General features: G+C 38.0%; 1 protein-coding gene across 3 annotated transcripts in view; it reads right to left on the bottom strand.

Annotated features, from left to right (window-relative positions):
* Positions 1 to 10,902, bottom strand: part of LOC110777277 (uncharacterized) — a 36,157-nt gene extending 25,255 nt beyond the window's left edge. For 2 of the 3 annotated variants that reach the window (XR_008926248.1, XM_021981883.2), the window contains exons 1-3: positions 10,631 to 10,886; positions 10,267 to 10,394; positions 10,071 to 10,188 (exon numbers count right to left, since the gene is read on the bottom strand). Coding sequence is in view for 2 of the 3 variants with exons in the window: in XM_021981883.2 (XP_021837575.1) it covers positions 10,071 to 10,188; positions 10,267 to 10,394; positions 10,631 to 10,790 (406 nt within the window). In the remaining variant the exon portion in view is untranslated. Of the gene's footprint in view, positions 1 to 10,070; positions 10,189 to 10,266; positions 10,395 to 10,630 lie in introns of all 3 variants that reach the window. The other variant, XM_021981884.2, reaches the window with a different exon arrangement.
* Between the last annotated feature and the right edge of the window lie 1,146 nt (positions 10,903 to 12,048).

Raw genomic sequence — 12,048 nt, forward strand, 5'->3', positions numbered from 1 at the left:
TGGGTTATATGACTATGAATTTAAGTTGGAGGATGTTGTAAAATAATAGTATTGGTTCGTTGTTTGTTGTTTTTAAAAAAAATATTAGAAAATAGAGAAAAGGTAATCTCTAGATGAATGATTTAGACTTGATTCTCATTGTTATTTGGTGAGAAATTGTAGCAGAAGTTTAGTGTCTAAGAAAGGTAATTTAATTGACATGTTTTTAGAGTTCGATACAGAATTTGGTAGAATGGAAATGCAGCGAAATAAATTCGGGTACCCTATGACACAACCCGGGAAAGCCGGGTACCCAACTTTTGCTGGTCCGGTCATGGGCCTCTTTTTCACTACTCGACAAAGCGGGTACCCAAAAACAGTGTATAAAAAGGCACGCCTAGAAGTTTGAGTGCAAGGCGTTATGGCTGGGCGACGATTTCAATGAGGCGCACCTAAGTCGCAACAAGGAGCACCAAGGCGCACCTTGAGGTACACCTCCCGAGGCACACACTATTTTTTCACATTCTTTTACTTTTTATTAAGTGCGTCTCACTTCAATGAGGCACACCGAGGCGCACTGAACCGCGCCTTGGAAAATCCAAACGCCTTGTTGCGCCTTTAGCCTTTTTATACATTGCCCGAAAAGCATGATACCCGCTCATGAACACCTCTATTTCTAACACCCATTTTCTTCATATCCGTTTTTAGACATTGTGTCCTAGTCATCTTCGTTCTCATTGGCTTTCTTCTGAAATCCCCATAATGGGCATAATCACAACTGCCAACTTTCCAAACACGTGCATTTATAGGTCGGCGTCGCTCAACCACCAAGGGTAAAAAAGCCAATATTGCATTCCTCCCTCTTTCTACACCTAATTTAGAAGCTAAAGTTCTAAAGAGGGTCGAGTGGTGGACGCTTTCATATAGGTGCTATTTTTAGGGAAGCTCAAACAAGACTTTATCCTCACATATGCACTCTATACCTTGCTACTAGAGAGACCAATAATCAATTGTTGTTTGCATTGTTAACCTCTTAAGCAGAGGCAATATAATTTGCTTGGGATTCATTGGGCTCCCCATCGACTCTTTCCCTATTTCCTCTTCTAATTCATTTGCGTTTATCATCCGCATGTATTTCAACCGGCTTTTCTTTCTAATCGAATGATGCGCTAAATGAAGAGACATAAATGGGTTTTTCCTTGCTGCAGGGTTTTCTTTAATTTCTTTATTTTCTTTATAGGATTTTGTGGTGTATGAAGCTTCTATTTGGGATTTTGGGCTCACATGCATAGGTTGATCCCTTGTGCTCCTTTTAGATAGAACGCAAGATTGAGTTTATTTTTCCTTTTTATCACCCTTGTATTTCTTCAACCTCTTTTAGTGGAATTCCTTTTTTGATCTAGAGAGCTTAAAAAGAAAACATAAGGTAGCCCTTTGGTTGATTCTTAGATTTTAAAAGCACAAAGCGCACCAAAGCGCAAAGGGTCCCTATAGCCTAGGCGTAAAGCGCAAGGCGCGCGCATTGTACATATAACAACAACAACAACAACAACAAAGCCTTAGTCCCAAAATGATTTGGGGTCGGCTAACATGAATCGTCGTAGGAGATCGTCATTTTCACCAATCAAACCAGAAAGGAGCAAGATGTAATAAGAAAAATAAGGAAGAGAAAGTGGAATTAATGAAAGTAAAATAAGAGAAAAATGTGTATATATATATATATATATATATATATATATATATATATAAAATATTGTAAGAGCTAATAAAAAATAAGTAAAGTTTATAATAAATGAATAGGCAAAATAAGTACATTTCAAAATAGCATGTAAAATTAAAAATTTGAAAGAATTTTAAAAATAAAAATAGAGATCATCAGAAATATTGAAGCTGTATAAATCAAATGAAGTCATTAATGTATATTCTCTCCCTCCACTCTGTCCTATCCAAAGCCATATTTTCCTAAATCCCAAGAAAGCTCATATCGTGCTCAATCACCTTCCTCCAAGATTTCTTAGGTCTTCCCCTAGCCCTTGCAATTCTATCACTTTGCCACCCTTCTATCCTCCTAACCGGGGCATCACTTGATCTTCTGCTTACATGTCCAAACCATCTTAAACGATTTTCCATCATCTTAAACTCAATCGGTGCAACCCCTACGTTCTTCCTATAATCTCATTCCTCAAACGATCCTTTCTTGTATGTCCACACATCCAACGTAACATGCGCATCTCCGCCACATTCATCTTCTGCACGTGGCAATGTTTCACTGCCCAGCATTCTGTGCCGTATAACAAAGCCGGTCGAATTGCCGTGCGGTAAAATTTTCCCTTCAATCTTTGAGGCATGCCTGAAATCACATAGGAACTCCGTGGCAACTTTCCACTTCAACCAACCTGCTTTGATTCTATGGGCCACATCGCCATCCAATTCTCCATCCTTTTGGATAATAGATCCTAAATAACGGAACATTTCAGAGCCTTGGACAATTTTCCCATCTAAGGTAATCGCCCCCGTCTCTCTATCTTGGACTCCACTAAACTTACACTCCATATATTCCGTCTTGTTTCTACTCGGCCTAGAAACCCGAGATTCCAAACTTACGCTCCATATATTCCGTCTTGTTTCTACTCAGCATTGTACATATAATTTTATTTTATTTTTGTGTGTATATTTTGAAATAAAAGAGCCCAGAAAAATTAATATTGTTGTTAAAATACCTGTACAAATTAAAAGTTTAGATCGTTGCAAGTGCATATTGTATAATAAAACATACAAACAAATCGAAAGGCCCACTGGTCAATGGATAGTGACAACTCAGCAATAAAAATTTATATTTTAGTCCCGTCCAAAAAAAATTAGTATACAAAAATTTAAGAAAAAAACGGGTAGCTGCACTTTACTACTTTATAGCTATTTTTTTAAATCAAAAAAAAAGTTGTACTTTATAGTCAACATAAAATACGGAAGGAAACCCGAAGGAGAAACCGAGGAAGAGCTCTAGCCGAACTGGTTGTCGGCTTCTTAAAAACATGACCGATAATGGCCAAGACGGTGAGATGATCGGCGACAAAGGCACCAAAGTACTCGTGGTTAATCTCTGTCACAGTTCAAGTGACCGATGACCTCCAATTTTGACTCACTATAAAATTAGGGTTCTGGTCTTTGATTTAGGGTCGAAATTGAAGCAAATCCATGCAATAATCAAAGTCAATTGCCAATAAACACTTAACACTTAATTCTGTAGCCACCTAAGATGTTAATTTGAAGAAATTCCGATATTGTTTAAGCTTTTTTCTTAATCTTCTCTTCCTTGTCGCTCCAATTCTGAAAGGCGGCCGCCTTGCGCTTCAACAAAAGCGATATGAGGCGCACGGAGGCGCGCGCTTTCTGTAGGTCCCCTCGCAGAGTTACCTGGTTCGCTCCTAACCTCCGCGAACCGCGAACCGGTTCGCCCGTACCGATTCGCGGTTCGCCGGCGAACCAATTCGCTATTTTTAGAGAACCAAACCAAAAACCCTAGTTTCAACGATTGAAGGTACGGGAAAGGGATACAAGATAGTTGGGGCTTTTGATTGTGAAGGCGATACGCATTGAATTCCACCGTCAATTGAAGTTTTTGTTGTTTTTTCATGTTGCTGAAAAGAGACCACCATGGACGACAAAGACCTAGAACTCGATGAAGATGATGGGAGTTCAGGCAATTTTTGTGGTTGGCAATTGACTTTGATTATTATTGTTATTGTTATTGTTATTGTTATTGTTATTGTTATTGTTATTGTTATTGTTATTATTATACGAAAAATACGTTAAACTACGGAGCACAATAACGGACAATGCCGAAATATGAGGGAACTAACAACTTTAACATCTCATGGCCATCACCGGGAACATAACCCGGAGGAAACTCAACCTCTTCTGAATCAGGAACGAAATATTTGTTGCGCGGCTCTTCATCTTTCTCTTTGAAAGGCACTTGAATTTTCTTTTTACCAAAGTTGTTCAACAAGCCAGCCTTCTTTCTGCTTCTCTTTATCATCTCAGATAGAGGTGTGGACCTCTTGTGTTTTGGAGTTTCCGGCACCACCAACTCTGGTGGCGGCGTCAACAGCGAAAAGCTGGAGGCGGAAGCCCAACCAAATACCTCATCATCAGAAGCAGTGACAATAGGTCGAGATGGAGTTTTAGGAGAAGCAGGGACGGGGGGGGTGTTGGGTACAAATTCTTCACCCTCTTCAACATCAGAATCGTATGTATAAACCCAAGGATCCATTACATAAACCAAAACCTCACTTACGACAAGAACCACCACCCCCGTATACTTGAATTTATAATGTGATTGTGAACAAATATTTAAATTCAAAGATGAATATAAACTAAAGATATTCATTCCTAATTATCAAATTAAACAAAAGGGAAACAAAATAATTAAAAGAAACGTTACATGGCAAATTATATTAATTGTTACGTAATAAGATATTAACCGATTGATTATATGTTAGACCGACCGATATCGATTGACCGATGTGTACGAAGTTACTAAATATTAAATTATACATACATCTTTTTTGTTTATTATAGTATAATATAGTAATACGCAAATCATTAAAATTATATGCAAATCATTTTAAAAAGCAAATTATATGCAATCAAGTTAACCGCATATTGCATATTAGTATAACAAAATCCCATAAACAAGTCAGAGTCAGAGTCTAAGGGGGAAAAATCATTACTATTTTGTATGTTAAGCATAATAAGCCATTGTTACGCATAATAAGGGGACAAAAAGAAGGAATAAATCTTTGCACCTAAATCTTTACATAATATAAACAACCAGTTGAAGAAATTAGGACTCTTATCATCGGCAGATTTGGAAAAAAAAGAAAGCCCGGTGATCGGATTGACTGATTTCACTCCAAAGGTTTAAGGAAACTACACAACTCTCACGGTATATAATGAATCAACCATAAACAATATAGGCACACCAATATAGACGCTTCTACCTAATTCCTCTTTCTTTGTAATACAGATTACATAAGTCTGTAATATATTCTACAAATTAACATGGCTTTTGGGAAAAAGAAAGTCAGTCAACAAGCAGTAGAAGAAGAAGAAGATCAATATCCCATACTTTACAATGATGATGCCATGGGATTCGAAAGTGAAGATGATGATTCTGGGGATGAAGTAACGCCTCCACCACAACAGGAGGTGAAAAACACAAGCCGTAGTTATCTGCCTTTGTTAAATGGTGAAATCACAATCCTGTCAAGAAAAGTAGAAGGCAAGAATCCAGGAGGTTCAAAGTGGTGGACTTGCAACCATTGCAAGGAAACACATAAAAGCTCCTATACCAGAATGCATGTCCATATTTTTGGACCGCGCCCCGGCATAAAAGCAGACGTTAAACGTTGTTCTGCACTGCTGAACAACCGTGATGCATATAGAAAGGTGATGCAGAAAGTTAAAGATGCAGAAAGTTCGGGGCAAGTGTCAGCAAGATTGAAGAACTCAATCCTCATTAAACATACAACACCAACTCCTAGCAGATCCCCACTTGAAATACCATTTGGGACCATGGAAAGGGCAACAGTTGATTTGAAAATCATGAGGTGTATTTGTGCAAATGCCATAGCTTTTTTAATTGTCTAAGAAGCCCTCAGTGGCAAGAGATGGTACATGCTATTAATAATGCTCCAAAAGGTTACAAATCACCATCATTTGAGAAAGCACGTACCACTTTGCTTGATGAATGTAAGAGGAGCGTCGAAAAAGATTTGGCTCCAGTAAAAGATACTTGGTACACTCATGGTGTATCTGTTGTCTCGGATGGTTGGTCTAATTGCAAAAGTGATCAACTTATCAATGTCATTGCAACAAACAGTAGAGGTGCCATGTTTATGTATGCTGGAGTATTCAATGCGGTGGAGAAAACAGGGAAGGTGATAGCTGATTATTTGCTCTTGGCAATTGAAGAGATTGGCCCCTCAAATGTACTGCAAGTGGTGACAGACAATGCTAAGAACTGCATAGCTGCTGGAAGAGAAATAGAAAAGGTACACAAACACATATTCTGGTCTCCATGTGTATGTCATACTTTGAACTTGGTATTTAAAGATCTTGCTGCTGCTTTTGATTGGATGCGAGGCACTTACAAATGTGGAAAAGAAGTGGTGAATTTTTTCACTAGTCATAAATACTTGTTAGCATTGTTTAAAGCTCGTTCAACTAGAATTTTTATTGAAGGTAGCAAAGACCAGATTTGGCAGTCACTACATAATGTTGAAGAGGTTACTCTCTCGTAGAGAGGCACTTGAAACTACTATTGTTTTCAAGGCATGTAGAGAGTGGTTGAAGAGACAAGATGCAGATACAAGAGCTATGGGTGAATTGATAACAAGAACTATTCAAGATCCACATTTTTGGAGTGAAGCTCAAGAAATTGTAAGTTTCACCAAACCACTTTACAAATTACTGAAGTTCTGTGATGGTGATGGTCCTAAGATGGGGGAAATATATGAGAGAATGGATAACATGATTGGTGAAATAAAAGATATTATGAGGGATAGCAAATATGTCTCTGAGTTTGCTAAAGTAGAAACAATATTGGTAACAAGGTGGGATAAGATGACCATTCCTCTCCATTGTTTAGGTTTTGCTCTTTCACCTCGTTTTTATGACAAGATTTACTTAGAATCTCCTGCTCCTGGGGGGTATACTAGAAGGGCTCCTAATCTTGATAAAGAGGTGGTTATGGGTTGTATGGAAGCATTTGGGAAAATAACTGAAGACAAATATGAAGAAAAAAAGTTACGTGATCAATTTACTGAATTTCAATTGAAGAAAGGGATATACTCGCTGCCACAAGCCCAAATGGATGTTGTCACCATGGAAGCTATTGATTGGTGGTCTATGTATGGATCACAAACTCCCGAATTGGCAGAGGTGGCTAAGAAGGTGTTAGCTCAACCCATTAGTAGCTCTTCGGCAGAGAGGGCTTGGAGTACATTCGGGCTTGTTCATAGCTTGAAAAGAAACAGATTAAATTGTTCAACGGCAGATAAGTTAGTTTACATCCATTCTAATCTTCGTCTTTTGTCTAGGTTCTCTGAAAGTTACAAGCAAGGTCCCTCCAGAAAATGGGATATTGATCCTGAAAATTCTTGTCTTGAAGACTCACCTGCTGAATTAGAAGACATGAGATGGGCTGGATTGGATTCAAATGTTGAAGATGAAGAGGATCTCATATAAAAGAATAAAGGTGGAAGCAAGTGAAATAAAAAGTCAGAAGGCAAAGGGGAAGGGGAAGAAACAGATGCAGTAGTAGAATTATTTGTTTGTTTAATGTTCATGCAGTAGAGTTCTTTGTTGTTTAGAATTCATGGCAGTAGAGGATCTTTGCTTTTTAAGTACTTCTTAGTTTGTTTAACGTTCTTTGTTTTTTAAGTACTTTGTTTGTTTAATGTTTATGCAGTAGAGTATTTAAACTTCTTTGTTTGTTTAATCTTCTTTGTTTTTAGTTTTTTATCTATTGAATTTTATTTAGTTGACTTATTTTTGAGCATCAGTATTAATTATTAAATGTTTGATCAATATCCCATACTTAGAGAATTACTAAAAGTCAGACTCTGCAGTGTGCACAGATCAGCTAGTTCTGGTTGTACGAGTACTTAAGAATTTAGGCCTCAATTTGAATGACACTAAAACACACACACACACACACACACACACACACACAAAAAATCCCATAAACCTCTCACGAACCGAAAATCAGCTACCCGCGAACCCGAACCCGTACCCCGTACCGAAGCGAACCACGAACCAGGTAACTCTGTCCCCTCGCCTGGGTTGGCAGAAGCGATTTTCTGTTCGCCCCTACTCGCCCCTCGCTTAGGCGTCGCTTAAGCGCTCTTTTTAAAACTAAGGGTTGACTCTCCTCATCCTCTAACTTCTTTTGGTAGACATAAGACATCCTTCCCATTTTCTCAATCCACAACGCAAAGCAACCCTTAGGCCATTCCACTATATTGCATGGTTTTTTCAGTTTTCTGAAATAGTTGTTCTGTTTCTCTTTTTGGTAAAGCATTGCTCTCCAAAGGTCCTTCACACCCTTTATAATAAAATAAAAATGCTACTCTTTGCCCACTACTCTTTAAAAATGTGCCACTTAGAATTGGAACAAGTCGAACAACTAAAACCAAAAGAGATGGTAAAATGTAGATTCACCCTCTGAGTTATGATTCCAAATTACAAAAATTCAATGTAAGAACTTAAAACTAATAATATCTCTGTAAAGTAGAGATATATCTTTAAATTGTAGCAATTACACCAAGCATATGGGATCTCAAGCCCATTCACATCTAGTCGTATTCCTACCTCGGTTTTGAAAAGTGTGCCTAGAGGCGCCTTTGACGCTTTGGGCTTTGGTTCGCGTGTGGATGATGTGTTGGTTTATTATTTTTGTTTTTTCCATTATTTAGTTCTAACATGACTTACTTACCTCCCAACGATAAGATAGTCTCTAAGAAGAGAGAGCAAATTTGTATATCCCAAATTTGATTTTAATTTTTTCGCCAATGGCCACAGCCGAATTCTGAGCATTGCTCGCTAGTGATTTTAGGGTATGTGATATCTTCTTTCTCCTCTCTTCTTCTCTCTTATTTTTTCTTCTTTTTTGTTGCTCCTCTCTTCTTCCTTTCTCTCTTGTTGTTCAGTGACTTCTGTCTTTCGGTTTTTGTCTTTCTTACGTTTTTTTCTAGTTCTTTATCGATCAAGATGCTTCACCGATTTTTTCTCTTTTTCTATTTCTTATTTTATCTTCTCCCTTGCGTCTAGGCTCCAAGGACCCTATGCACCTGGCACTTTCTAAAACTAAGATCCCTATACCATGAAGATCACAAAACACTAACAAACACAAATCCCTCTAAGAAAATGAGTTAACCTACATATTGCCTTAAAATGGATGTCATATTCTTGTGTTCCTTAATCATTCCAACAAGAGCACAATAGGGGATCCCCTCTATTGTATAACAAACCCTTTCTTACTAGACCGACGAAGAATTGTTTGAGTATGTAACAGAACACCTGAACTACCAACACAGCAGCGGGTTTGGAAACTGCATGACTTAGGCAAACCTTCTATTTTCCATATTCCACTGGTCTAAAAATATTTGATTACGTTATTCTAAACAGTCAAACACACATCAACATCATCCCTCATACCACCTTCTCCATTGCTCCACGATCCGTGCAAGAGAAAACGATGTTAATGCCACTGATGTACCTTCAGAATAGGAACTTTAGCCAATTTTTCAAAAGCCTAAAAGAAGGAGATAATCCATCGTCCTACTCCTATATCCTATATCCGGAGCAGGGAAATTTAATAGTAACTTTATTTTATTAGAGATTACTACTAAAACAATCGGAAAAAGACCAGTGTCTAAAAAAGCGCGACTAAGGCGCTGAGGGGAAAGGCGTTAGGGTCATGCACTTTTTGTGGTCTAGGCACATCGATTTCAACGAGATGCACCTGAGGGGCATAAAAGTTCCCTGAGGGGTAAGGCGCAGGGAACTTCCAATCACCTTGATGTGCCTTGAGATTTTTTATACACCGAATAAGACCAAAAGAAAAGCTAGAGAAAATCCTCTGCTGCAATAAGAACCTTCTGGCAGTAAAACCAGATCCATTATAATACTTTTACCTTAAGATAACATTACAAGGGACATTTTATTTCAGATATGAAATCGGTCAGGAAACATTTGAAAATGACAACTTAAGTTTTGAGCTCTTACATACCACGGAAGAATTTAAATGGATATTTTACAACTTCGAGCAACTTGTGGCATATACCATTCATTTCAATGTTAGCCAGCCAAAAAAGCACTTAGTATTATAGGAGTACCACTCAAACTCATGCTACAAATAGAACGTGAAATTTTTCCGAAGGAATGAGGAAAAGTATCAACTATTGACGTTGCTTCAAATCAAATTTATAGATGGAGAATGTCTCTAACCAAAATTCTAAACTGAATACAGAAATAGTCGAGAAATGTTATTCAATTACAGTTGGTATCTGGAGAGAAGAGCTAACCTGTATTAAATACATTATCCGCGTTTTTTGATTGAAAGGATTCCAATGTGTTCAATGCGTTTTCACATTTAAGTTTGAGATGCTCAAAAATGGGAGGCAATCTGGATTGTTGATGAAGCTGTATGCACAAGAGAAGTGAGTTGACACCGTTAACAGAATGATAGAGGTTAAATGGATTGAGCTAGTTGGTGAATACCGTAGTTGGCCATTGTGGTGGTTGAAGCATAAAGATGATCTCTTCTATGTGTTCTCGGTTCTTCCACATATTCTCGTCAATTTTATGAGGTGGTTGATGATCCACTCCATCCACCACAAGACTCTCACCTGCAGAACGATGCACAATTCGTATTATATCATATCATATGATTAATTAACTTAGCAATTCAATTGATATACAAGCAATCAATCAATTAACTTAGCATTCTCCGAATTCATATCCAAGCAAATCAATCAATTAACTTGGCATTCTCCCGATTCAATTACAATTAACCAATTCATTTACAAAAAACAAATTAATAAATTCCAAATTGAAGGAAAGAAGTAAAAGAAGGAATAGGAACCTTGAGTAAGCGGAGTATGTGTCTGCAAGTCAGTGATGAAGGAGCGCATATCCGTAGTGAGGGTAGCTACATCGTCGGAGAGCGGTTCGAAAGGATAGTTATCATAATAAGAAGACAAATAAGCCCTAGTTATGGGAACCAAACCCTCCGTAGAAGCCATCGCCAAAACACCAATTGGAAACCAGTTGGAGCTTTTAGATCTTACGATCAAGGTGGTTTCGCAACTCTTCAACACCGACAAATGACGCTTCTAATCCAACACACTACCAGTAAATCCAGTTATCGTATATTCGTATTCGTATTCGTATATGCCACCCTTACCAAAGTGTATCGTTATTTGACGCCCGCGTTTTCCAAAAACGCCCTCATTCAGAGTAGAAAAGTACGATTTTGCCCTTCTAATATTAACACTCTCAAATAATAAATAATAATAATAATAATTAATCAACAATAATTTCAGTCCCTTCATATAATTATGCTTTTGTATTATGTCAATTTAGGTACAAATGATGGAAATAGTACGAAACTGAACTTAATAAATTATGGACACAACAAAATGGATCATGATTTCAAAACTTTGGCACGATTTCACGAGTGCGCAGCTACCTCAAGATGGCAGAGTTACTTCACAGATGAGATGTTACTCAATAAATTTAAACTGAAACTGGACTTGATTAAACTGATAATGAAGCCAAGTTCTTACCAAAATGGAAGTCTGACGTCGTCTCATCTTAGCAAGCTTGAACTCAACCTTAACCATCTCTTCGTGGACCCCTAATCCATTGCTGCTCAAGATATTGCGAAGACGATCAAAGAATGTGCAGACAATAATGACATATCGCTGCTTCTGCTTCTACCGTTTTTATTTTTTTTAATAAATCACTGCGCACAGCCATTGCGCCGGCAGCAAGGTTGCCGCGCACATCTATTGCGCCGCCGACACAGCCGTCACGCACAACATCTGCGCGCCGGTCATGTCGCCAGCGCAATAGTTGTGCGCGGCTTCCGTGCCACCGATGCAATGGCCATGCGCGGTGGTTTTAATTAAAAAAAACAAGCTTAAATTCTCAAGTTTTCGGTAATTTTGGAACAAATGCCACAAAGCCAACCCTTCTCGGATCCTCTCTTTGTAAGCAAGGGTGCATTCCTCGATCTGTTAAACCGCAACAATTCATTTTGAATTGCAGTTCATGTTGGGATTGGAACGGTTCATGATAATGATGATAATGATTGTTGTTAATTTTTTTTAGGGAATCAAATTATTATTATAATAATCATTTATGGTTGTTGTTTTTGTTGTTGGAGGAAATAAATATTAAAAGGGTAAAATCGTATTTTCTTACACTAAATGCGGGCGTTATTAGGAAATCACGGGCGTCGTTTAAAATCTCTCACCATTCCCCAGCCTAAAGAGTCAG

Source organism: Spinacia oleracea, chromosome 1, assembly GCF_020520425.1.
Source record: "Spinacia oleracea cultivar Varoflay chromosome 1, BTI_SOV_V1, whole genome shotgun sequence".
Classification (NCBI taxonomy): domain Eukaryota; kingdom Viridiplantae; phylum Streptophyta; class Magnoliopsida; order Caryophyllales; family Amaranthaceae; genus Spinacia; species Spinacia oleracea.